General features: G+C 41.4%; 1 protein-coding gene across 2 annotated transcripts in view; it reads left to right on the forward strand.

Annotated features, from left to right (window-relative positions):
* CDKL4 (cyclin dependent kinase like 4) overlaps positions 1-21,176 on the forward strand; it is a 48,468-nt gene extending 27,292 nt beyond the window's left edge. For both annotated transcript variants that reach the window (XM_049652250.1, XM_049652251.1), the window contains 7 exons: positions 244-316; positions 6,108-6,198; positions 7,327-7,524; positions 9,633-9,715; positions 11,845-11,901; positions 16,785-16,919; positions 19,803-21,176. In XM_049652250.1, the coding sequence (XP_049508207.1) occupies positions 244-316; positions 6,108-6,198; positions 7,327-7,524; positions 9,633-9,715; positions 11,845-11,901; positions 16,785-16,919; positions 19,803-19,904 (739 nt within the window). In that variant the 3' untranslated portion in view covers positions 19,905-21,176. The remainder of the gene's footprint in view (positions 1-243; positions 317-6,107; positions 6,199-7,326; positions 7,525-9,632; positions 9,716-11,844; positions 11,902-16,784; positions 16,920-19,802) is intronic.
* Positions 21,177-23,130: the final 1,954 nt, after the last annotated feature.

Below are 23,130 nucleotides of genomic sequence, written 5' to 3' on the forward strand. Positions count from 1 at the left end.
AGCATGTATCATTTTTGCAGATCTAAAGTTTTTAAATTACAAAAGAAAATTGTATATCTATAATGAAAATATAGTAAAGGAGTTTTCATTAACACATTAAGAAAATGTATTTCCAACACACCCTTTGCACCCTGTTTGTTGGCCATGACAAGCCCTATGCATTCCATTTCTGTTCCCAGCTCTTGGCCCTGACGCTTCAGCTTTGGAGTTTTCAATTCCTTTTTAATTTTCTTTCCCCGCCAGAGTTGCTGATGGAATGATCAAAAGTATATTATGGCAAACACTTCAAGCTCTTAATTTCTGTCACAAACATAACGTAAGTAACATTTTCTAATATATTTGTCAATTTATTCTTTTCTTCTCAATAGCTCAACGATCTATTTAAAGAGCCAAAGACGGAGGGAAAGGAAAAAAGCTACAGAATGTGGGAAAAGCAAGTCATGGCTTTTTTTCCCAATTTCTGTAAGAACCAGATTACTAATTCCTTATGAATTAAAAATTTGTATAAACTTGCTGTTCCTTTTGCTATCCTGCTGATGATTCCTGTGGTCATATTTAAATTGAAATAAGTTTGCAGGATGTGTAACTCCCCATGGCACTTGATTTGATTTTGTTTTTGTTTTGTTTTTTTAATTTTTTTAAACGCTTATCTATTTCTGAGAGACAGAGACAGAGTGTGAGCGGGGGAGGGGCAGAGAGAGAGGGAGACACAGAATCCGAAGCAGGCTCCAGGCTCTGAGCCGTCAGCACAGAACCCAAAATGGGACTTGAACCCACAAACCGTGAGATCATGACCTGAGCCGAAGTCAGTCGCTTAATCGACTGAGCCACCCAGGCGCCCCAGTTTGATTTTGTTCTTATGTTTCTTGAGTCTTTTATTCTCTAACAGTCCCCCTTCCTCTGTCCTTTTTCTAAAATGTTTTCATTATTAGTTTTTTACACCCATAGTTTTCAAACTTGAGCATGTATCAACCCCCTTGGAGGTCTTATGAAGACAGTTTGATGGTGACTTTTGAAATCTATTATTTCTTCTGCATTTATGAATTCAAATTCTATGGAGAACAACCTACCCTCATGGACTCTGGCTACTGTAAAATACCGTCAGAAAAAAGATGTGATTATTTCCTTTACTTGTCAGTGCTCATAGTGATAAGTTGTTATGTTAACAACCTCCAAGAGTGAATCATGAAGGGTTTGGGGTGGAATGCAGGCATCATTTCAAATTTATGGGTTTTAGGGGCTCCTGGGTGGCTCAGTCGGTTAAACATCCAACTTCGGCTCAGGTCATGATCTCGCCATCCGTGAGTTCGCGAAGGCCCCGTCTCGGGCTCTGTGCTGACAGCTCAGAGTCTGGAGCCTGTTTCAGATTCTGTGTCTCCCTCTCTCTCTGCCCCTCCCATGCTCACACTCTGTCTCTCTCTGTCTCTGAAAAAATGAAGAAACCTTAAAAAAAAGTTTTTTAAAAACAAATTTATGGATTTTATATATTGATGTGTTTCAATCCTTTGCTTTCATCACATTCTCTGATGTTCAAATTGTCCCATCTTGGGCCAGTGGGAGCTTCTTTAAGTTGGCTTCTGGGGACTCTTGCTATAATGATAGTTTTTAAAAAATAACTCTAGACCTTTTGAGTTGGTGCCTAGACAGAGGCAGTGCCTGCTCAAAGGTACAGACTACCTTATGGTCAATTTAATGCCAGCAGAATGTCTATCATTGTCTAGGATCACTGGAAAAGAATGCAAAATCATGGAAATGGATTTCAATACTTAGTGGAAGCTTCCTTTAGTTGTAAGGAAGTTAATGAAGAGTTCATTAGGATCAATCAGAAGCTTATATTTTGTATTAATAAAGTATAGAGAGGTGTGCCTGGGTGGCTCAGTCGGTTAAATGTCCAACTTCGACTCGGGTCATGATCTCACAGTCCGTGAGTTTGAGCCCCGCATCGGACTCTGGTGACAGCTCAGAGCCTGGAGCCTGCTTTGGATTCTGTGTCTCCCTCTCTCTCTGCGCCTCCCACTCTCACACTCTCACACTCTGTCTCTCTCTGTTTCAAAATAAATAAAAACATTAAAAAAAATTTTTTTAAGTATAGAGAGATAGTATTCACAAAATACATAAGCCTGTTCTTCACGATGCAAACTGTGCTTTTAAATACTTACTAAAGATGATGCTGAATCAAAACCACATCTCTGTTGCTTCCCACCATGATATCAGAGGTATTACAGTTTACCTAAGATTCCTGTAGGAGTCTTATGGGTAATTAAAATGACTTTTAAAAAATTCTATTTACCATAAGTGTTTGTACCCCATCCTTATATAATCAGGCACTTACCTGTGTACTAGGTTATAAGCCTGAATGCAGTATCTGGACTGATTTCTGTATCTCTTTAATACCTAGCCTGGGTCTTTTTATATAAAAGGTTCTCACTCAATAAATATTTATTGAATAACTGGATGAATGAATGAATTAATCAGACAGTCAGCCAGTCAGTCAATCAACTTACCTACATGATTGTGACTTACTATTTCACAAACCCAAACATTATTATAACTCAATGCAACTGCCATCATTTCTCTGCTTGGAACAACATGTTCTATATCTTAAGCTTTAAAACCTCCAATCAATTATCTTTGACCTTTATTTTTTTTATGTTTATTTACTTATCTTGAGAGAGAGAGAGAGAGCACAAGTGGGGAGGGGCAGAGAGAGAGGGACAGAGAGACTCCCAAACAGGCTCAACACTGTCAGCACGGAGCCCGATGCACAGCTTCGGGAGATCATGACCTGAGCTGAAATCAGGAGTCAGTGCTTAACCGAGTGAAGCCACCCAGGCACCCCAATCCATGACCTCTATTAAAAATTGATATTTTTTTCAGACAAACTTCCCTCCTCCAACATAGGAATTACTTTTGAACTCTGTTTATCTCATTTTTTTATGCACTGGTAAGCCTTTGTGTATCTTTTTATTTTATCACTGAAATGCATGCAAAGGAAACGAGTTAGGTCATATATAAGACCATGACTACCTTATTATCCCCAGAGTGGTGATCCTAACCCAGACAAGGAAGGTTAAAGTTATAAGGGATTGAGGCCTTGTTACTCAATGTGTGCTTCACAGAGATCCCCCGGGAGCTCTTAGGAATGCAGAACATCAGGCCCACCCTAGATCTACTGAATCAGAATCTGCATTTTAACAAGATCTCCAGGAGATTCATGTGCACATTAAATTTTGAGAAGCACCGGACTCGAGAAAATACCTACTCATTTTGTTCTTTCTTACCCTTTAATATTGCCAGGATAAGTTATCTAAGTGACCCATTGAGCATCATTATGAACGCATGGATTTTTATATACTTGATATAATAGACAAAAAGAACTTCATCTCAAAACGACAAAACTACAGTGACTTTCAAAGACGTGTGTCTTTGGGGCTGCAACATCCATCATCATCTTGTTAATGTTAACGTTCTCATTGTCAAGAAGGAGGTCCCTTTCCTCACTGCTGTATCAGTATCCATCTCTAAAGCTCAAAGAGAACAATCTTCTCAAATAATAGTAAACTTTTTGAGAGAGAGAGGGAGAGAGAGAGAGAGAGAGAGAGAGAGAGAATCCCAAGCAGGCTGCACACTCATCTCAACCATGAGATCAGAACCCGAGCCCAAATCAAGAGTTGGACGCTCCACAGACTGAGCCACCCATGTGCCCCACAAACTATTATTTAGGGGCATCTGGCTGGCTCAGCCAGTGGAGCATGTAACTCTTGGATCTCAGGTCATGAGTTCAAGCCCCACATTGGGTATAGAGATTACTTAAAAAACAAAATCTTTAAAAAAAAAAAAAAAAGAATAGAAAACCATTATTCGATCAGGTTGTATAAGAAGCAATTTGTAGAAGTTTCTGGAGATGATTCTTAACATTGGGGGTCATGGATACCTCTTCTTGTTGGCTTGTGAGCCAGTAAAAAAGAGATTATACATTAGCCACAATGACCCAACTTGAGCAACATTTTCTAAAAGCCGTGTATGCAACCCAAGTTACTGAAAGGACCTGCTTCTGTCACACTGACAGGTAGGTTTCTTGCTCTTTGGTGGAAAGTAACCTGATTGCAAGAGGCCTGCAGAGTTTGCACTGAGTGTGGCTTTGCAGCGGGGAAGCGGATGCTGTCTGCCTAAGCATCTCCCCTTCTCCGTGCTGGATTTCTTACTGTTCCAGGATTTTTACTTTTTTCTTCTTCAACATCCTATTCCTCTTAATAATAGTCTCTCTTACCTGCACCTACACCAATAATTTTTCTATTTCTTTGGGACACATCAGTGCTTCGTTTTTGCCTTTGTATTTTTTGGTTGGAAAATAAATTGCTAAAAATTTCACATGGATTTGCATTACATCCAAAAATCATATTTAAATAGGCCAAAAGTCAAATGTCAGTGTGAGCCCATTTGCTTGGTAATGCCACACATAGTCCAGAAGTTTTAGAATATGATACAAACTCTTTTAAGGGACATAACCTGTTCCTAGTAAATCACCAACTATTGTGAGTACGACTCAGCGTTAATTCGAGTTTCATAAACGTGTTGCTTAAAAGGTCGGACGTCAAAACTGTGTTGGTTTATATTACAACAATGTATTTTTTTAATTAATATGCAAGGCCTTAGGACTTTAAAGAGACCTAGAAATTTCTCCTGTTAGTCATATAAATTATGAGACAATTGATAATAATTGAGACCAAATAGGAACCAGCTTCTACTACCACTGCCATTTTTGTGACCTAAAATGAATTTAGGACTCAGCTTTTTCTCTTCCCAGATAGCTATCATAGAAGCAAAGAAAAATTATTGCAAAATTGCTATTTTGGCAGGAATATATAAAGGGACTGACAGCACAGCAGAGAAGTGAGGCAAAAGGAGTGGATGATTGTGACGCTTAATCCAGAGACCCTGTCAGTGGCCATCTGCAGTCACAAGGTTGTTGCGGGAATGAATTCGTGGGCAAGTGCTCTGAAAAGGACAGAGCTCTGTATGAGGGCTGAGCTGTAGAAGAAGAGGGACATCATTTCTAGCTGTTTGTTTGTTCGGGAAGGAGGCACAGAAAGATAAAGTTCTGAAGAATAGGGCCCGAGTTGTGTGCTGGGCGAGAGGGTCTCCATTACATGGAACAACCATTTCTGGAACAGCGATGAGTGAGGCTCACTCAGCCCGCCTTCATCCTTACCCCAGCTTGGCCCTCGCACATCCAGCGAGGGGCACCTGCCCCATCCAAGGCCATTACAGTGAGGCAGCCAATTGTAAGGTCTCCGCCTCTAGAGGGATAGCGGGATCCTGTCGGAGGTGACAGCGCCTCCCGGTGGTGTCCCACTCTCCCAGTGGGAACCCGGACAGTGCTGGGTGGGCATCTCTCAGGAGAGCTGCTGATCCTTCCAGGTTAGCTCGTGCTGAGGAAGAATAAGTGGTTCTCATCCCCTGATGCCGAAGGCTTTAGTGTCGCTCCAGAAGTAGGTGACCATACATCTCAGCTTTCCCAGGACAGTTGTGGTTTGTTTCTGTTGTCCTGGCATAGTTACTAACAGAGCCCCTTTCACACGTCCCGATTCAGGCAACAAATAATATGGTCACTCTAATTACAAGCCAATTTTTAAGCGAGTTTGTTGTTGTTGTTGTTGTTGTTGTTATCATTCAGATCTTTTCCCAGTGTCTCAAATCTGCAATACTTATTCAACCTAGATTGTGATTCTTGGCTGGCAGGAGTTATCAGAGCTACATGGAGTCTAATCTCATCTAGGGCTTCACGTCTTCTGGTTTAAGTAGAGTGCAGTAAAAAGTGGCAAAAATACTTGTGTGACACCACCTTCTCCAAGAAAAAAAAAAGTTTTCATATCTAACAATTATGATGTCAATTTCTTCACTTATATAGCAGCATTTTGACTTTTTTCTTTTGTTACGGTAAGATTTACAGGTGGAAATTTGCCCACTAACGTTCTTTTAGGAAAATGAAGGAAAAGCGTATTTGTTTGAATCTCATAGGCTGTGTTTATCATTTAAACTAATTGTTAATGTTTATGCTTTGTCCTTTTGATGGCTCAGAGAAATGATCCAGTGTTATCTTACAGTGTATTCACAGAGATGTAAAACCTGAAAATATTCTAATAACTAAGCAAGGAATAATCAAGATCTGTGACTTTGGGTTTGCACGAATTCTCAGTAAGTAGCATTTTTTTTTAAGTTTATTTTGAGAGGCAAGGGTGGGGGAGAGAGAGAGAGAGAAAGAGAGAGAATCCCTAAGAGGATCTGTGCTGTCAGCACAGAGCCCGATGCAGGGCCCAAACTCACAAACTGTGAGTTCATGACCTGAGCCCAAATCAAGAGTCAGAGGCTTAACTGACTGAACCATCCGGGTGCCCCATAAGTAGCAATTTTTTATGGACTCATCCAATGCAGAGGATTATGAAATGATATAAGATCTTACTTTAGATACTGAATGTATGCTAAACGTGATGTTGTTATTATTCAGAGAGGAAGAGTTCACTTTTACCTTCTAGCCAGGACATGGGTTTGCACCTCAACTGTGCTCCACTCCACTAGAATTTATTGGATGTCACACGTATGTGCTTTGCCTTGTAGAGAAGAGGAAAAGAATTATAAGATGTATTTCTGCTCTTCATGCACTTATAATTGAAGTAAAGGAACCAAAAGAATAATACAAAATGATTCGCAAAGAAGTACCAAAGTGAGGGTCCAGATTCTTCCCTGGAGAAGGTTCCCTGTGTGCTAGAGAGGTCGGGAAAAACTATGTAGTTGGTAAGACTAGGAGAGTAAATGGAAAATTAAGGAGAGGATTCAGAGACAGTGCTACGAAAAGGGAAGTCATCCCAGTCGTGGGGATGGGGGTAACCAAAGGGAAAGGGGAATAGACCATTATTTCTCCCTGAATCTAGAACTGCACCGCAGGCAAAACCTGTATTTGCAACAACTCATTGGAAGGCAGGTGTGTCCATAATCGGGATCCTGATAGCACCAGACACAAGGGGCTTCACAATGCACTAGGAAGTTGTTTTCAACCTGAAGTTGCACTACAGAAATCCTCATTCCCACCTGCCTCTCTGTGGGGGATGATGTAGAGGCTCACTAGCTGAGGGACCCCCAGGAGTTGAACTTACTGACCGAGTGCACAGTGGAACTATTTACTCAATCAGTGCCTCACCGCATCAACGGTTAGGAGTGCTGTGGCCTCCGAGTTACTGAAGCTTGCCTGAATGCCTGACCTGCTCTCGGGAGTAGTTCATGTGTCACAAGAATGTGACCCACCTGATCTGATTGACGCATTTGCAGTTCCAGGAGATGCCTACACTGATTACGTCGCTACCAGATGGTACCGAGCTCCTGAACTTCTTGTGGGAGACACGCAGTATGGCTCTTCAGTAGACATATGGGCTACCGGTTGCGTTTTTGCAGAGCTTCTGACAGGCCAGCCACTGTGGCCCGGAAGATCAGATGTGGACCAGCTGTATCTGATCATCAGAACACTGGGTAGGAGTTGCATCGTATGGCTTACAGAGTTGCTAAATTGTTATAGCAATGGTACATTCCTGTAATGCGCAGCAAGAGCTTTCTTGCTCCTCCAAAGTGCTGCTCAGGATGCTTGTTCTGGGTTGTAGCCAAAGCCCAACCATTTTCTCAATGTGGAGCCATAACTCCTTGCACTGAGGAGTTTTCAGATTCCTTTCCAAGTCAAGCCAATTAGCCATGGAATAAACCACACACTTACTTTCCACATCAGGCTAAGATAGGGGATATGAGTCATCCGCATAGAGCTTACTCTAAGAGAGGTTTGATCAAATGTGATTTCTGCCCACTGTAAAAGAGGAGTCTTCCCCCTTTACTGTGGAGCAGAGGTCAGCAGACTTTTCTATAAAGGGCCTGATGGTAAATATTTTAGGTTTTGTAGGCTCTACAGTCTCTGTTGCAACTCCTTGACTCTGCTCCTTTGTATATAGCACTTAAGAATTTATGGATCACTGGGGCGCCTGGGTGGCTCAGTCAGTTAAGCATCTGACTCTTGATTTCAGCACAGGTCATGATCTCTCAGTTCATTAGATCGAGACCCTCATTGGGCTCTGTGCTGACAGCACAGAGCCTGCTTGGGATTCTCTCTCTCTCTCTGCCCCTCCCCCATTCTCTCCCTCTCAAAATAAATAAATAAACATTAAAAAACAAGAATTTATGAATTACTTTCAAACACATCATCTTTACCAGTCTTAAGAACAACCCATGCTGGGGCGCCTGGGTGGCTCAGTCGGTTAAGCGGCCGACTTCGGCTCAGGTCATGATCTCGCGGTCCGTGAGTTCGAGCCCGCGTCGGACTCTGTGCTGACCGCTCAGAGCCTGGAGCCTGTTTCCGATTCTGTGTCTCCCTCTCTCTGACCCTCCCCCGTTCATGCTCTGTCTCTCTCTGTCTCAAAAATAAATAAATGTTAAAAAAAATTTTTTTTAAAAAGAACAACCCATGAAGGACATTGTAACATTGTTTAATCTTGCCTATGTTACACATGCGGAAACTGAGGCTCGGGAGCTTCAGTGATTGGCCCCGAAGGCATACAACAGTTAAGTGCACAATAGGAATGCGACTCAAGGGGCCTCTTTCACAAGCTTCCACGCGTGTCAGCATCCGTGGCAGGTGGAAGAGGACATCAGCCAGAAGGGGGGCTGTGGCTTTTCACACCAACAGCATGGATGCAAGGAAAGCGGTACATGCACACACAAGATGGGCATTTCCGTGTTCCTTTGCCGCAGGCTCTCCTGGCAGTCTGGCTGCTGGGCGATGGGACCACTGCTGTTTGGTCTGATGCACGTCCCTGTTTGGTTCCAACACATCCTTCTGGAGAATTCTACAGCATGAAAACTGTGGGGGAGAATGTCACCACAGGCCACACCTTAGGTGTGTATATACCTTAGGTATATATTGTCTGACTGATTTCCTGAAAGGCGTGTGGAAATTTACCTGATGCAATCATTAGACAGACTTGAGTTCGAATCCTGGGTCTTTTAATGACCATGTGACTTTAGACAGGTTATTAAACTTCTTTTTTGTAAGTTTATTTATTTATTTTGAGAGAGAGAGAGAGAGAGAGCATGCACCCAAGTGGGAGAGGGGCAGAGAGAGAGAGGGTAAGAGAGAATCCCAAGCAGGCTCCATGCTGTCAGCAGAGAGCCCCACGTGGAGCTCGATCCCACAAACTGTGAGATCATGACCTGAGCTGAAACCAAGAGTCAGACGCTTCACCGACTGAGCCACCCAGGTGCCCCGGGGTTACTAAACTTCTGAGCCTCGTTTTCCTCACTGGTGCAGTGGAGGTGAAAAATAGCAACTACTGTAGATTGTTATGAGATCACGTGTGTAGAGCCCTCAGCATGGGTTTCCTACCTCCTCTCGTGGTGGGAGATGAAGGGCAAAGAGAGGTGCACGGAGAACTGACCTCCCCTGAGAAGGCAGGATTTTGTAGCGGTTCAGACCTCCCCAACCTGAAAGGAACAATCAGGCTCAGCATTTCTGGTACATCTGGACCTCAGAAGTTAACCATTTAAACACTTTTATTTTTATTAAATTTATCATGAGTTACATGGTTTGTATTTTACAGGAAAACTAATCCCAAGACATCAATCTATCTTCAAAAGTAACCAGTTTTTCCATGGCATCAGTATTCCTGAACCGGGAGACATGGTAAACTTGCTCAATTTTGGATATTTTATTATTTGTGTTGCAGCCTTCTCTAAAGGGGGATTTTTAAAAATATGTATACTTTTGGCTCCTGTTTTCCTTCTAGAACACACTGACACGGATCAAAGAAGTTCTGTAAAGCTACAGATATAAACCAAGAGAATGCTTTAAAAGCCTACTTGCCCTAAGTTAAACTCACAGTTAAATCTGAAGTGAAAGTATATTTAATTCCTTACATAAACACCTTGATCCTTTTTTTTTAATGTTTATTTATTTTTGACACAGAGAAAGAGAGAGACAGGATGTGAGTGGAGGAGGAGTAGAGAGAAAGAGAGGGAGACACAGAACCCGAAGCAGGCTCCAGGCTCTGAGCTGACAGCACAGAGCCCGATGTGGGGCTCGAACTCACGGACCGCGAGGTCATGACCCGAGCTGAAGTCGGACGCTTAACCGACTGAGCCACCCAGGCACCCCATCACCTTGATCCTTTTAGTCAAAACACTTAGTACCTTTCTGTTAAACAGTACTTACCTACCGTTAGGTACTTACTGTCATCTTCTCTATTTTGAAAACATGCAGCCTCTATTTTTTCAGCTTGTAAAACAAAGCCCAAATCAATAAAACCCATTTCTCCATAGCAGATATTTTCACTTGGAAAGTCCTTCTACAAAGTGATCCTCATTGTGTCCAAATCAAAACTCCGAACCACATTGATCACTGCTAGGCTCTTGCTGTGGTCTCTGCCTTTGTTTGGGAATGTGTCAATGACTTGACCCTCTTATTCTCTATAGACATTGATTTCCTACCTGTGTTACCTAAGTGTAGCCTATGGTTTTTAAAGCTCCATGTGGTTTAAATTCTGCCCATAGGATGAAAGGGCAAGAGGTGTGTGCCCACATTCAGGCTGTGTTGGTACAAGAGGGGTGCAGGGGTGGGGTGATCTGGAAAGCCACTTCATGATTTATGGCACATGTGAACAATCTGAGGTTTGAATGGTCCCAACTCTCTCTCTAGCCACCCTTCTATTTTAGATTTGGTATTTCATATAATACTTCGAGATATAGATATAGATACAGATATAGATATAGATATAGATATAGATATAGATATAGTTATAGATATAGACGCATACATACATACTAGATTTCTTTTTTATATTTGTTAAAGCTTTTAAGAAATACAGCAAAAGGTTAAAATTGAATTAACAAGGCTAGAGGTTGAATTACAGAGGAATATTTATATAATGTATTTAATTTTAAAGAATGAAATACACATTCACAAGTACACGCTGCCTCGTTAAAGGGCACTATTACCGTTTATCTTTGAAGCTTACCCTTCCCCAGGTGCTCCTCCCTCAATCCCATCCTCTTCCCTCCCTACTATCCTGAATTTTATGTTTAGCATTCTGTTGCTTTTTTTTTAAGTTTTTTAAAATGTGTTTAAAATTTATTTTTACATTTTTTTTATTTTTTAAACATTTAAAAAAATGTTTAAAATTTATTTTTTAAATAAATATAAAAAAAGTTTTTATTTTGAGGGAGAGACGGAGGGAGTGTGCTCACAAGTGAGGGAGGAGCAAAGAGAGAGGAGAGGGAGAGAATCCCAAGCAGGATCCATGCGTGGAGTCTGAGGCAGGGCTCTATCTCACCACCAGGAGATCATGACCTGAGCCAAAATCAAGAATCAGACACTTAACCAACTGAGCCACCCAGGGTCCCTCATTCTGTCGCTCTCTGTAGTTCTCACACATGTAACTCAACATATTTGCATTAATGCACAAAGGGTCCCTGTAACAGATCTGGCACAGATCAGATATTAAAGTACTGTTGTAGAAAAAATAAAATAAAACAAAATACTGTTGTAGGATTTCAGGGACATTTGAAGGTCACATTTATAAAGCATCAATTGTAAGACATTGTGAAATTAAGAAAATAATTCCAACTTTTGCTTTTTAAACCTTTACACTACAGTGCAAAATTATATAAAAACAGGACTTTTTAAAAATCCTTAAAAGGAACCATCTAACCTATGGGGGAAAGTCTTTCACCAAAGTGTTCTTATTGCTAATGTTTTCAAAACTAAATATAACTTTGTTGTTGTGTAACATTGAAATTCTTTATTTTGTTTTCTAGGAAACTCTTGAAGAAAAGTTTTCAGAAGCTCATCCCATGTCTTTGAATTTCATGAAGGTACTTAAGAATCAAGTATAACCATTATTGACTGTTAATTGTAATAATTGAAGCTGGTAATTCTGGGAGGGGTTGATGGTAGGGCAAATAATGCCAAGGTAGGATGTAGTCATGGAAAATAATAAGGAACTGTAAAATAATTACAGTTAAAGGAACATCAGTAGTTGAAGCTGTAATCTTTCTAACATGTCCATTAAAACTAGTTGAAGACAAAAGAGTATAATTAGTGTTTGCTGTGATGAACACCATTACTTCTTTTGCATTTATTAGGAAATTTACTATTAAGTCAGTATATTCAGACTATAGAAATTTATGAGGATGAATGTACTCCTTAAATTTGAAGGTCTAGAATTGTACTGTCCAAGATAGTAGTCACCAGCTACATATTACTATTGAGCACTTGTAATATGGCTAATTAGAATGAAGATGTACTAGATTTCTATGAAAATAACTCTAAAATAATATTAAATATTTCATTAAGAATCTTTAGGATATTAATTACATGTTGAACTGATAATGTTTTGGATACACTGGGTTAAATACAATTTAAGATCATTTAAAAAAATTAGTAGATCAGGAAAACACAGAAGACATGCAGACACCAGAAATAGCCCCTACACTATGCCCAAAAGAAATAGTCAAAGGATGAATTCTAATAAAAAGCAGAAGAAATTCACCTATTACGAGTCTGCCATTCATGCTTGACCAAAGGATCCAATGCTAGAAGGTGTGACTCTTACATCCACCATGGATTCTAAAAGCTCTTAGTGGGATACAGATGGAGATATCAGTAAGGATATCTATCTTTAACAACCAATTAAATTCTATCTATAGCCGTGGCTTCAATACTATTCATCAGAATGACTACTCATCAGAATGAGCTTTTTAAAAATATACATTCCAGTATCTAACCTCAGATTTACCAAAGTAGAATCTCTATGAATAGGGCCTTGGAATTGGTATCTTTAAACATCCCCGTAGGTGATTATGATTTACAGCCTAGCTTGGAAATCATCTGATCTAGAAGGTAGAACCATCTGAATGACCTAGCATCCATTTTGTAGACTAGCCATTGTGCTAGTGTTGGTCGCTGCCAAGGTGCTATCCAGGGTGCTGGATGCCTCTGGTCTGAGTCCTCCTGAGAGCCTGACGCCTCAGACTTGCCTTTACCACTGCTTCACTGGCCCTCAGCTGCCTTCTGTCTGCCTCACTGCTCTGACCTGCCTTAACTCAGCACTCCGCAGGCCCTGCCCTAGAAGTCCAGTTCCCCAACCTTGTTCTGGACAGGTTGTTCTGACCCACCTGCAATTTAACAAAACCTCCTGCAGGGAGGGTGTCTGTCAAGCACTGTAAACCCAACCCATTCTGAGGTGCAGGCCAAGCCTTGTTCTGGTTACTCCTCTAACTAACCAGAGAGAAAACTTAAGTTGCCCTGCAACTCCAGGGCAGAAAAACTCGCAAGGTATAGGACAGATCCCTGTCCTCAGCTCCAAAGGTGAAGTACTCTGTTGCCCTGCCCAAGATTCTGGATGAAGCTGGTTTTGTCACTGAGCCATTTGATTTATACCTGTAATGTCTGACCTGAGATCCAAGGATTCTCTAAGTGCATCAAGGATTGTGCTGTTCTGTGGGTCACACCCTATCTCCTAGACACCTGCCCCAGGTTAGATGAAGGAAGGCTTTCTTTCACTAATTGCAATTGAGACATCTTTTACAACAAATAAATACCAGCTGCCATAACAAGTCATTATCCCATGGAACGAGGCCATCATCTATGCAGGCGGCTGCTCAGATGGATGAAGTGCCAGCCAATGACTATGCCAAAGTCAGTGGTGGCCTGCAGTGGCCAATCTATGGCAGAGTTCTTGTGTTCTCTTCATTATGAGACACAATAGACACTGGATTATTTATTTCCCAGTTGCTTTCATAGGCATAACATCCTGTCACTCTATCAGTTTAATCTGGTCAAAGAAGTCTGTCGACTCTTGGAAATATTTTTAAGGGTTTTCTGTGAAATTTGAAGTTTCGAGAAAAGGATCCTGACATGTACTTTGCAGTTCCAATTTCTCGTCCCTCATCTTTAAAACCTTTCCCAGGTTGGGAACACTCTGATCAGGGAACACCTCTGAGAATTCATCAGCCTCTTGGTACGTAGAAAGTCATTAACCCAGGCAGTCAACAACTCAGAAGCCTCAACTCCACCCAGTTCATCGCACGGCTCCTAAAACTAACAAAACAGGACATCATTCTAGCCCAGGCCCCATGGAACAGCTCAGCATTAACAGCCTCATCTTAGAATCTAAAAATATTCTTTATTAAAAAAATTTTTTTTACATTTATTTATTTTTGAGAGACAGAGAGAGACAGAGCACAAGTGGGAGAGGGGCAGAGAGAGAAGGAGACATGGAATCCGAAGCAGGCTCCAGGCTCTGAACTGTCAGTACAGAGCCCGACACGGGGCTCAAACCCACAAACCGTGAGATCATGACCTGAGCTGAAGTCGAACGCTCAACTGACTGAGCCACCCAGGTGCCCCTCTAAAAATATTCTTTATAGTAAAAACCCGTAGGTATTTAGTAGACTAGATTTCAACAGATTGAAAGCCCACTAAAGAAAATGAATGAATTCAACGCATGATTGGAAGTAAAACTGGTAAGACTCAGTTATGATTCAGATCTGGGGAGTAAATAGAGTAGAGGGCAGCGAATGTAAGCTATGTGTACCAGTTTCCTAGGACTGTTGTAGCCAAGTACCACAAGCTGGGTGGCCGCAAGCAGCAGAAATTTATTCTTACTCTTCTGGAGACTAGAAGTCTCAAACCAAGATGTTAACAGGGCCATGCTCTTTCTGAAACTTTCAGGGTGGATCGTTCCTGGCCTTTACCGGCTTCATAAAGGGCCATGCTCTTTCTGAAACTTTCAGGGTGGATGTTCCAGACATTCTTGAGCTTGTGACAGCAGAACTCCAGTCTTGGCCCCTGTCTTCTGGTGCTCTCTCTACGTCTGTCTTTGCGCTGTCTTGCCTCTTACAAGAACACAATTCCGTTGGAGTAGGGCCCACCCTATTCCATTATGGCCTCATCTTAACTATTTACATTTGCAAAGACCCTATTTCCAAATAAGGGCACACAGTGAGACACTGGGGGGTTAGGACTTCAACACAGTTTGGGGGAACACAGTTCAACCCGTAGCAGTGCCCCTGAGATAAATCAGAAATGTTAAGTAGGCCATTGCATATGTGGGTCTGGAGTTCAAAGGAGAGGTCTGGACCAGAACTATACACATGGAAGTCTCTGGTAAACCTTAATAATTGAAACCATTTAAAATCAGCTAGAAACAGGTAAGGAGACAGGGGAGCATTAAGGAATCCCATCCACCCATTGCAGAGTAGAAGGTAAGTCAACACAGGTTGGTTTGAACAGTGGTGGTCATGAGGTAGGAGGAAGGAAAGGGAGGCATCAGAGAAGCCAAAGGGAGTTTCAAGGAGGAGGATATGGTCAGTAGTGTCTAACACCATGGAGATGAGAACACAAGCTACCTATTGGACTTAAGGATATACAAGTGTAGATAGAGATCATAGATGTGGATAACAAGAGCCACTTAAGTGGAATGGTGGAGGCAAATGCCAGAATGAAGTGATAAAGAAATAGAGACTCCCACAGTTTACATTCAAAGTTGTCCTTCTGTGCTGGTTATAGTCCTGACAGCGTTAGGGTTTGAGGAGACAGACTCCCAGTAGTAGCTAGACTTAATTATGGCATGGATCATTAACTTGGGGGTGGGATGGGGGGAGGGGGTCTGCTTGGAGCAAGTAGTGGCCCTGCAAGTAGGGACAGGAGAATCTAATTATGCCAAGCAGGGTTGTTTCTTAAAACCAGGTCCAATCAGGCGGCTCTGAAGGGCAATTGAGACTGTAGGGGTAGTGGCATTTGCAGGGATCTCAGAGACCTGAGGTCAGCCGGGGTTAGGAAGGAACAGACACCACAGAGCAGCCCAAGCTGGGGTAGCCTCAGTCAATGCAATTATGCCTCAAAACTAAGCCCATTGGATTGATAGATTTTACTTCTCTAGTACGGTCACAAGGCAAGAAATTTCAGGTCTCCTGTGCCTCGGTGATCTGAGGCTGCTCTAGTTCTTTATAGATCATAATCTGTCTTTCTTCATGGGAAAAGTCCCATTCTCTGAGTACTCAAGTAGTATCACGGCTTTTTGAAGAAAATCTTTGTGTCAGGATTCTACCAACCCCACGGCTGCCAGAGTCCTCCCCACTCTTGAAGGCAAAGCGAGAGGCTTCTAGTAGCCTCTCGTATAAAGGGTGATGGTGCTACATTTTCCTTTTTGCCTCTAGTTATTCCTATATGAATATATATACCAATTATCCAGATTTTAGGTTTGTTTCGTTACTAAGACTAATACTTCAGCTGTCCCCCTAAACCAATGGCTCTCAAACTTGAGCAGGTATCAGGGCTTCTCAAATGCAGATGGTTAGACCCCACCCCCAGTGCTTTTGATTCAGCAGGAACTACATTTACAAGTTCCCACGTAACACTGATGCTGCTGGTCCCGGGATCATACTCGGAATCACACATGAAGTGTCTCACAAACTATTTGCTTTGACGAGTGATGAAGAGCTGTCATTGGTAGAAACACCTGATCTACCTGTCACCCCCTTCCAGAGACCCCAGATGTTCATTTCTACCCTCAAAAGACTTTGGAATGACAAAAGAAAAGCAATTCTAGTTATTAACAAGTTTCGAGTACTTGATGGTACACAAACTTGAAGATTTTGTAAACTCCTATTTGCTCTTAATAAGTTATTCAGTTTGGGGGCACAGTAAGAAAATAGCAACAAAATTCTAATACCTTTTTTCTTTTCTTCCAAAGGAGTGTCTGAAGATGAATCCTGATGACAGATTAACCTGTGCCCAACTCCTGGAGAGCCCCTACTTTGATTCTTTTCGAGAGGACCAAATTAAAAGAAAAGCACGCAATGAAGGAAGGAACAGAAGACGTCAGCAGGTACCTCTGTTCAAAAGTTAAAATGCTATAAAAATGATTCTTTTTTTCCTTTCTATCTTTCAAAGTCAGACCAGGTGGACACCAAGACCTTTGTTTGCACTGGTTTAGTTGTATTTGTTTATCTTAGTACATTTCAGTGATTGGCATAATAAAACCATAAAACTACGAAAACACCCAGATCATTGCAGAATCTTATTCCAAATACACTTGAATCAACTTTTAGCTACACTGATTAGATAGCTCACCTATTGGATAGCTCACCTGCCAGATCGTGTACCCGAAATACAACAACTTCGTACAATAAAACCCAGATTACAGCAGGACTGAATGTCAACATCGCAGAGGAATCTGGAACCTTCTGTAGCCTCCAGACACACCATAGGGGAAACTTGACTCTTCCTGTCTTTTTACCAATGGCAGGCAGCAAAGTCCGCCTTCCTAGGCTTTTCCTCAAAATCAAGGACAGCTCTGGCAGATACTTCTCTCTGGCAGAGAAGAAATGCAAACACCTGGGAACCAAATTTTACCCCAAAATGTGCCGACATTGTAAGATAACACGAGGAACGTGACAGTGACTCTGCAGCTTATTAGGGGGCTACCTTTTACCCGGTTCCAGAAAAACCTTGAAGCTAAAACATAAACCCCACGGAAGTAAGTTTGTTTTGGTTTGGGGTTTACTTTACATCTTGTGTCCCCAGCACCTAAAACAATGTCTGACCCACACATAGTACTTGGTAAACATTATCCAAAATAAACAGATAAGTAAATAGATGAACACTGCTCATTCATAAGTGAGGATGTAATTCTCAATTGATCAGACGGACAATCATCCCATTCTGTGTTTACTTAATCTTCCACCTTTGACCTACTTATTGGTCATTGATCTTCTCCTTAGCATGTCTACCGTAAAGGGAGAAAGCAGGTTTTGTTGTTTTCAGCCTTTGGCTCATGCAAATTGAAGTTTGTTGAGAGAGAAAAACCAAGCCAATCAGTAAGATGACATGTTAAGATGATTTCCCAATTTTTACCACACAGACCGTTTTACCTTTTACTGTTTAAGTTATGTGTTTGCAAGTCAAGCCCAGCACACTTTACTTAACCAAAAGAGTAGGGTTTGCTCAACTACGTCTGAGGCGGCAGTCTGAAATACAGGGTGAACTGTGTGTAAAAACACTGTCGCCTTACAAACAGCTCACCAGATTCCCCACACTTAACCCGGGAGGGTGAACAGCAACACCGCTCCATCCCGCCCCTGGGTTCCTGATTCAAGTTCTACCAGCCTCGAGCGGGTAGGGATGCTGGGCTCCTAAGTCTCCAGGTCATAGTGTTTTCCATTCCTTATTACCCTGTAGCCTGGCTGATACAGCTCAGGGACTTTATTTGTCCAAAAAGAGAAGAAGCACGAAGAACAGCACATACAGAAGTTACTTCACGTTCTCTGTGTTTAGTCAACTGTGTCCTGTCCCCTTTATGAGAAAGCCTTTCTAGGGCACCCACTATTAAGACCAAGCCTAAACATCTTCCACCAGCAGGTAAAGTCTCTGGAGGGCAAGGCCAAGAGAAAGACAGGGATGTCTTCCTTTCTTTTGTCCTTTTTTTTTTTTTTTTAATATTTTTTTAACGTTTATTTATTTTTGAGACAGAGAGAGACAGAGCATGAATGGGGGAAGGGCAGAGAGAGAGGGAGACACAGAATCGGAAGCAGGCTCCAGGCTCTGAGCCGTCAGCCCAGAGCCCGACGCGGGGCTCGAACCTACTGACCGCGAGATCGTGACCTGAGCTGAAGTCGGACACCCAACCGACTGAGCCACCCAGGCGCCCCTGTCCTTTTTTTTTTTTAATGTTTATTTATTTATTTTGAGAGAGAGACAGAGAGCATGAACAGAGGAGGGACACAGAGAGGCACAGAATCCGAAGCAGGCTCCAGGCTCCCAGCAGTCTGCACAGAGCCTGACTGGGGGCTCGAACTCACAAACTGTGAGATCGTGACCTGAGCCAAAGTCGGAGGCTTAACTGACTGAGCCACAGAGGTGCCCCAACAGGAATGTCTTTCAAGTTCCGGTTTTCTTTCTGATATGCACCTCTTGCCTAAACATTTTACCATATCAGAAAATAAACTAAAAATTCAAGAAAATCTTTTCATTCAGTGTGGTTTCATTTTGTGAGTTCAAATTCCTATCTGGATATCATCTAGATCTCTGATGAGTGACCAGCAATTTCCTTAAAGACTAAATTTTGTTTAAAATGTATAGTATGGGGCACCTGGGTGGCTCAGTTGGTTAAGCGTCTGACTTCGGCTCGGGTCATGATATCGCTGTTCGTGAGTTCGAGCCCCACATCAGGCTCCGTGCTGACAGCTGAGAGCCTGGAGCCTGCTTTGGATTCTGGGTCTCCTTCTTTCTCTGCCCCTCCCCTGCTCACTCTCTGTCTCTGTCTTTGTCTCTGTCTCTCTCTGTCTCTCTCTCTCAATAAATAAACATTAGAAATTTTTTAAATGTATAGGAAAGAGGTTTTAAATCTTTACTGTTTTGCCAGTATCCTAAAATTAAAATTTTGAGATAGGTAGAATGTAGACTCTTGGAATTATTGTCTAACAGCTGGTGGGCATCTAGCTTTTAAACACTGCCTGGATACTCAAAAATGAACATCCTGAAATAAATCAACTACCTCCATGAGAATCGTAGAGTAAGTAATGGAACCTAATTTCCAAGTATCAGAATATCACAATTCTTGGAAAGGTAACCCTATTTGGTTTTAAAATTGATGTCTTTTGACATCTTTGTACCGTGTGTATTCTTTTCGTTTTACCATCTTTAAATCAAACTGTACAAATAGGAATTCTTTTCAATTTACTTTCTTATTTTTGTCTTGTTCTGCTATTAGAATCAACTGTTGCCTCTCATACCAGGAAGCCACATCTCCCCCACACCTGATGGAAGAAAACAAGTCCTCCAGTTAAAATTTGATCATCTTCCAAACATTTAGGAAAATGTTCTTTCAAGTGGAAAGCAATTTAATATGTACACATTTCCGTGCAAGAGAGATAGGAATTCTTAGTGTTTCAAATGCAAATGAGCCATATGAAAATTAAGATGCCTTCTAGAATTGTTTTGCTCTGATCATTACTGATTCCTCTGCCCGTGCTTTTTACATGCCAACTTTATCTTCTAGAACATTTTCTTTAAATGTTATGGAGTCTGAAACTGCACATATGGAGGAGACATTTTCAATTTCATCAGAGCAGCCCCTCCTGAGGCAATTTATGTTGAGAATTTGTGGGCTTGTACTTTGATTCTTGAAAGAGATTTACATATATCGTTTTGGTTTACCTGACCACATAATGTCTTAGAGCATTATCCAAATAGCTTGCCTAGCTGTTGTTTGTGCAGGGAATGATATCATGTTTCTTTCTTTTTTTTTTTTCTTTCAATTTCAAAAACTAACTTTAATGAGGTATGTTTTACATATAATAAATGTACTTATTTTAAGTGCAGAACTTTTCCCTGGATTTCAGCAAATGTATACACATGCACGGCCTGACCAAAGGAAGATATAAAACATGGTCATCAAGCTTAAAATGTTCTCCACAGCCTTTTGTAGTAAATCTTCCCAAGATCACTGGCCCCAGACAGCCATGGATCTGCTTTTTCTGTCACTAGTGATTAGTTTTTCCTATTTGGGGATTTGAAATCAAGGGAATCATAGAACCTATATTCTTTTGCACCTGACAACTTGTGCTCAGCATGATGCTTCTGAGAAAGGAATGACATTATGTTTCTGCATTTAATCACTCTTGTTGTAACCAGGACTTTTGAGTAATGCTAGATTTTATATTGGTGCAGAAAGGGAGCCTGAAATGTCGTGTAGTTTATCCCTTGTTTCCAGGGCAGATTCCAGAGCTACAAGGAATTATCATGCTCATCACATAATGCTGTCCTTTGGTACATTATGGTTTCTTACTCTTTTCTCCTGGCTCAGTCATCTCAGTACCTAGACCTATCCGGTGGGTGTGTTTCCTAAATAGTTCACTGTCGATACTTTTCCAAACATTTGCATCCAAAGCCTCTGTGAATTTGTGCAGCCCTAAACTTGTGTAGCATGCCAGATCAGGTTTGTAAATGCTTCCGACAGCAGAAAGATTATCTTTTCAGTTAACTTCATTTTGTGTCTGCTACCAAAAAAGAGAAGCAAACAAGATACCTCACTAGGCAAGCCCAATTTACACTGGGATATTTTCCCAAGTGAACTGGACAGATATTCCTACATACATACATATATAAATGTATACACACATATATATACTTATATATATATATATATACATATATAAATGTATACACACATATATATACTTATATATATATATACATATATATGTACATGTATGTATACACACATAACACATATATATTTATAAGTTTTGAAACATCATGGTAGATGCCTTTTATCCTAGACGTCTAAGAACAATGCCGTCTGTGTAACGGACTTTTAGTTTGCTTACAAGGAACTCATGTAAAATAATAGCATGGGGTTGTCCATCACTGTCTGGCATAAAGGCACAAAATAGTCAATAAATTATTAAGGTTATTAGCTCTTTTCTGCTCCTGGGTCTGGAATGCTGACCTGAACGTTGTCAAATTGTGCAAATACACATGATTCCAGAAATGCCTTGTATCAGGAACCAAAATATCGAGCATAAATTGTTTTTAGGAAAACACACTAACATCTGATGTTCATCCTCTAAAAGTTTATTGCATTTATAAACATGGCTATGTAAACTTCTAGAGAAGCCTGTTGAGTTACTTGGGAGCATCTCTTTACTTGGGAATTATGGCATCTCAACAATGGTTTCTTGCTCACCGGAAGAACATTTTAAGTGGACTTATTTGGCCATTGAACATGCTTAGTGTGAATATAAGCTGCTACGGTCTTCTTATTGTCATCTTATCATTAAGAAGGCGCCTCTTCACATTTGTAAGTTTCTTGCATTTTTAATTAGATGATGATACCACAGGCACAAGGAATTTGAGAAATAAAAGATAGAAGGCATCTTCGATGAAAGATTTCTTTTTTATTTTCATAGTGTTTTTATCATGTAAGCCTTCTTACTGCCAAGCCACTCATGCTGCTCCAGCTCTCCTAAATATCTAGATTCTCTCTCTCTCTCTCTCTCTCTCTCTCTCTCACACACACACACACACACACACACACACACAGAAGTTCAGAATACACACAACTCCAATACCCATTTTGCTTATAATCATGCTTCAGACAACAGTGGAGAGTTTGGTAAGGGTTGATAGGGTGACTGCTTTTCTTATTTTTGCTTACATTTAAGAATTAACAAAACTGGCATTTCTCTCTCTCAGTTTTTTTCCTTAGACAAATCCATCATCTAGAGATCACTGGGGAGGGGAGAGGAGAGGAGAGGAGGAAGCACCCAATGCTTGGAAAAATGTTCTTTCACTACCAGGGAAAACACTCTTCTGACGACTTTTGCACCCCGCACTTGCCCTGGGCATCCCGGGGCCACGTAGCCCTGTCGCCGGCTCAGTCACGCAGGCACACGGACCTCAACCTGCAAGTCTTTCTGTCTCAAGGCCGGTTTCTCAGCCCTTGCATTTCTCAGCCACACGTAAGACAGTGGCACCTGAGGGTCTCGTGCCCAAATTAACTAGTGGGTTTTGTACAACTTAATCAGGCTCTTCACAGAGGCCCACACAACTCTGTAACCAGGTGTTTTCTTTCCATCCATGTCCAGTTTCTGGCTTACCTGCCGCTTCTGTCACCGCGGCACTGGTCAGGCTTTTTAATTTATGGATATAGCTCTTTCCTGGTGCCATCCAGGTACCGCAGGGTCGTGGTGAGTGATGCCACCCGAGTACTCTCCTTTCCTCCACCTCGGCATGACCCGTTCACACCCCAGGTTTCCTCCACTTTGTACCTGAGAATCTCCAAGCAGCCAAGCAGCTCTTTTGTATTGTGTTTTGTTTTGTTTTGTTTTGTTTTTTGTTTTGTTTTGTTTTGCCTTGTTCCGTTTTGTTTGAAGAGCTCTTTACAGAGAACTAAAATGCAGACTGTACTCCTTTGTGCTCTTGCTTCTTCTTCAGGGAAGAAAGAAATACACCATAGAAAAGGACACCTCATAGACCTTTATCAGCCCTGTAAGCTACCTTTGGTCTCCATTTCAGTCCTGGTGATATCTGAATGC

This window comes from Panthera uncia (genome assembly GCF_023721935.1).
Source record: "Panthera uncia isolate 11264 chromosome A3 unlocalized genomic scaffold, Puncia_PCG_1.0 HiC_scaffold_12, whole genome shotgun sequence".
NCBI lineage: Eukaryota > Metazoa > Chordata > Mammalia > Carnivora > Felidae > Panthera > Panthera uncia.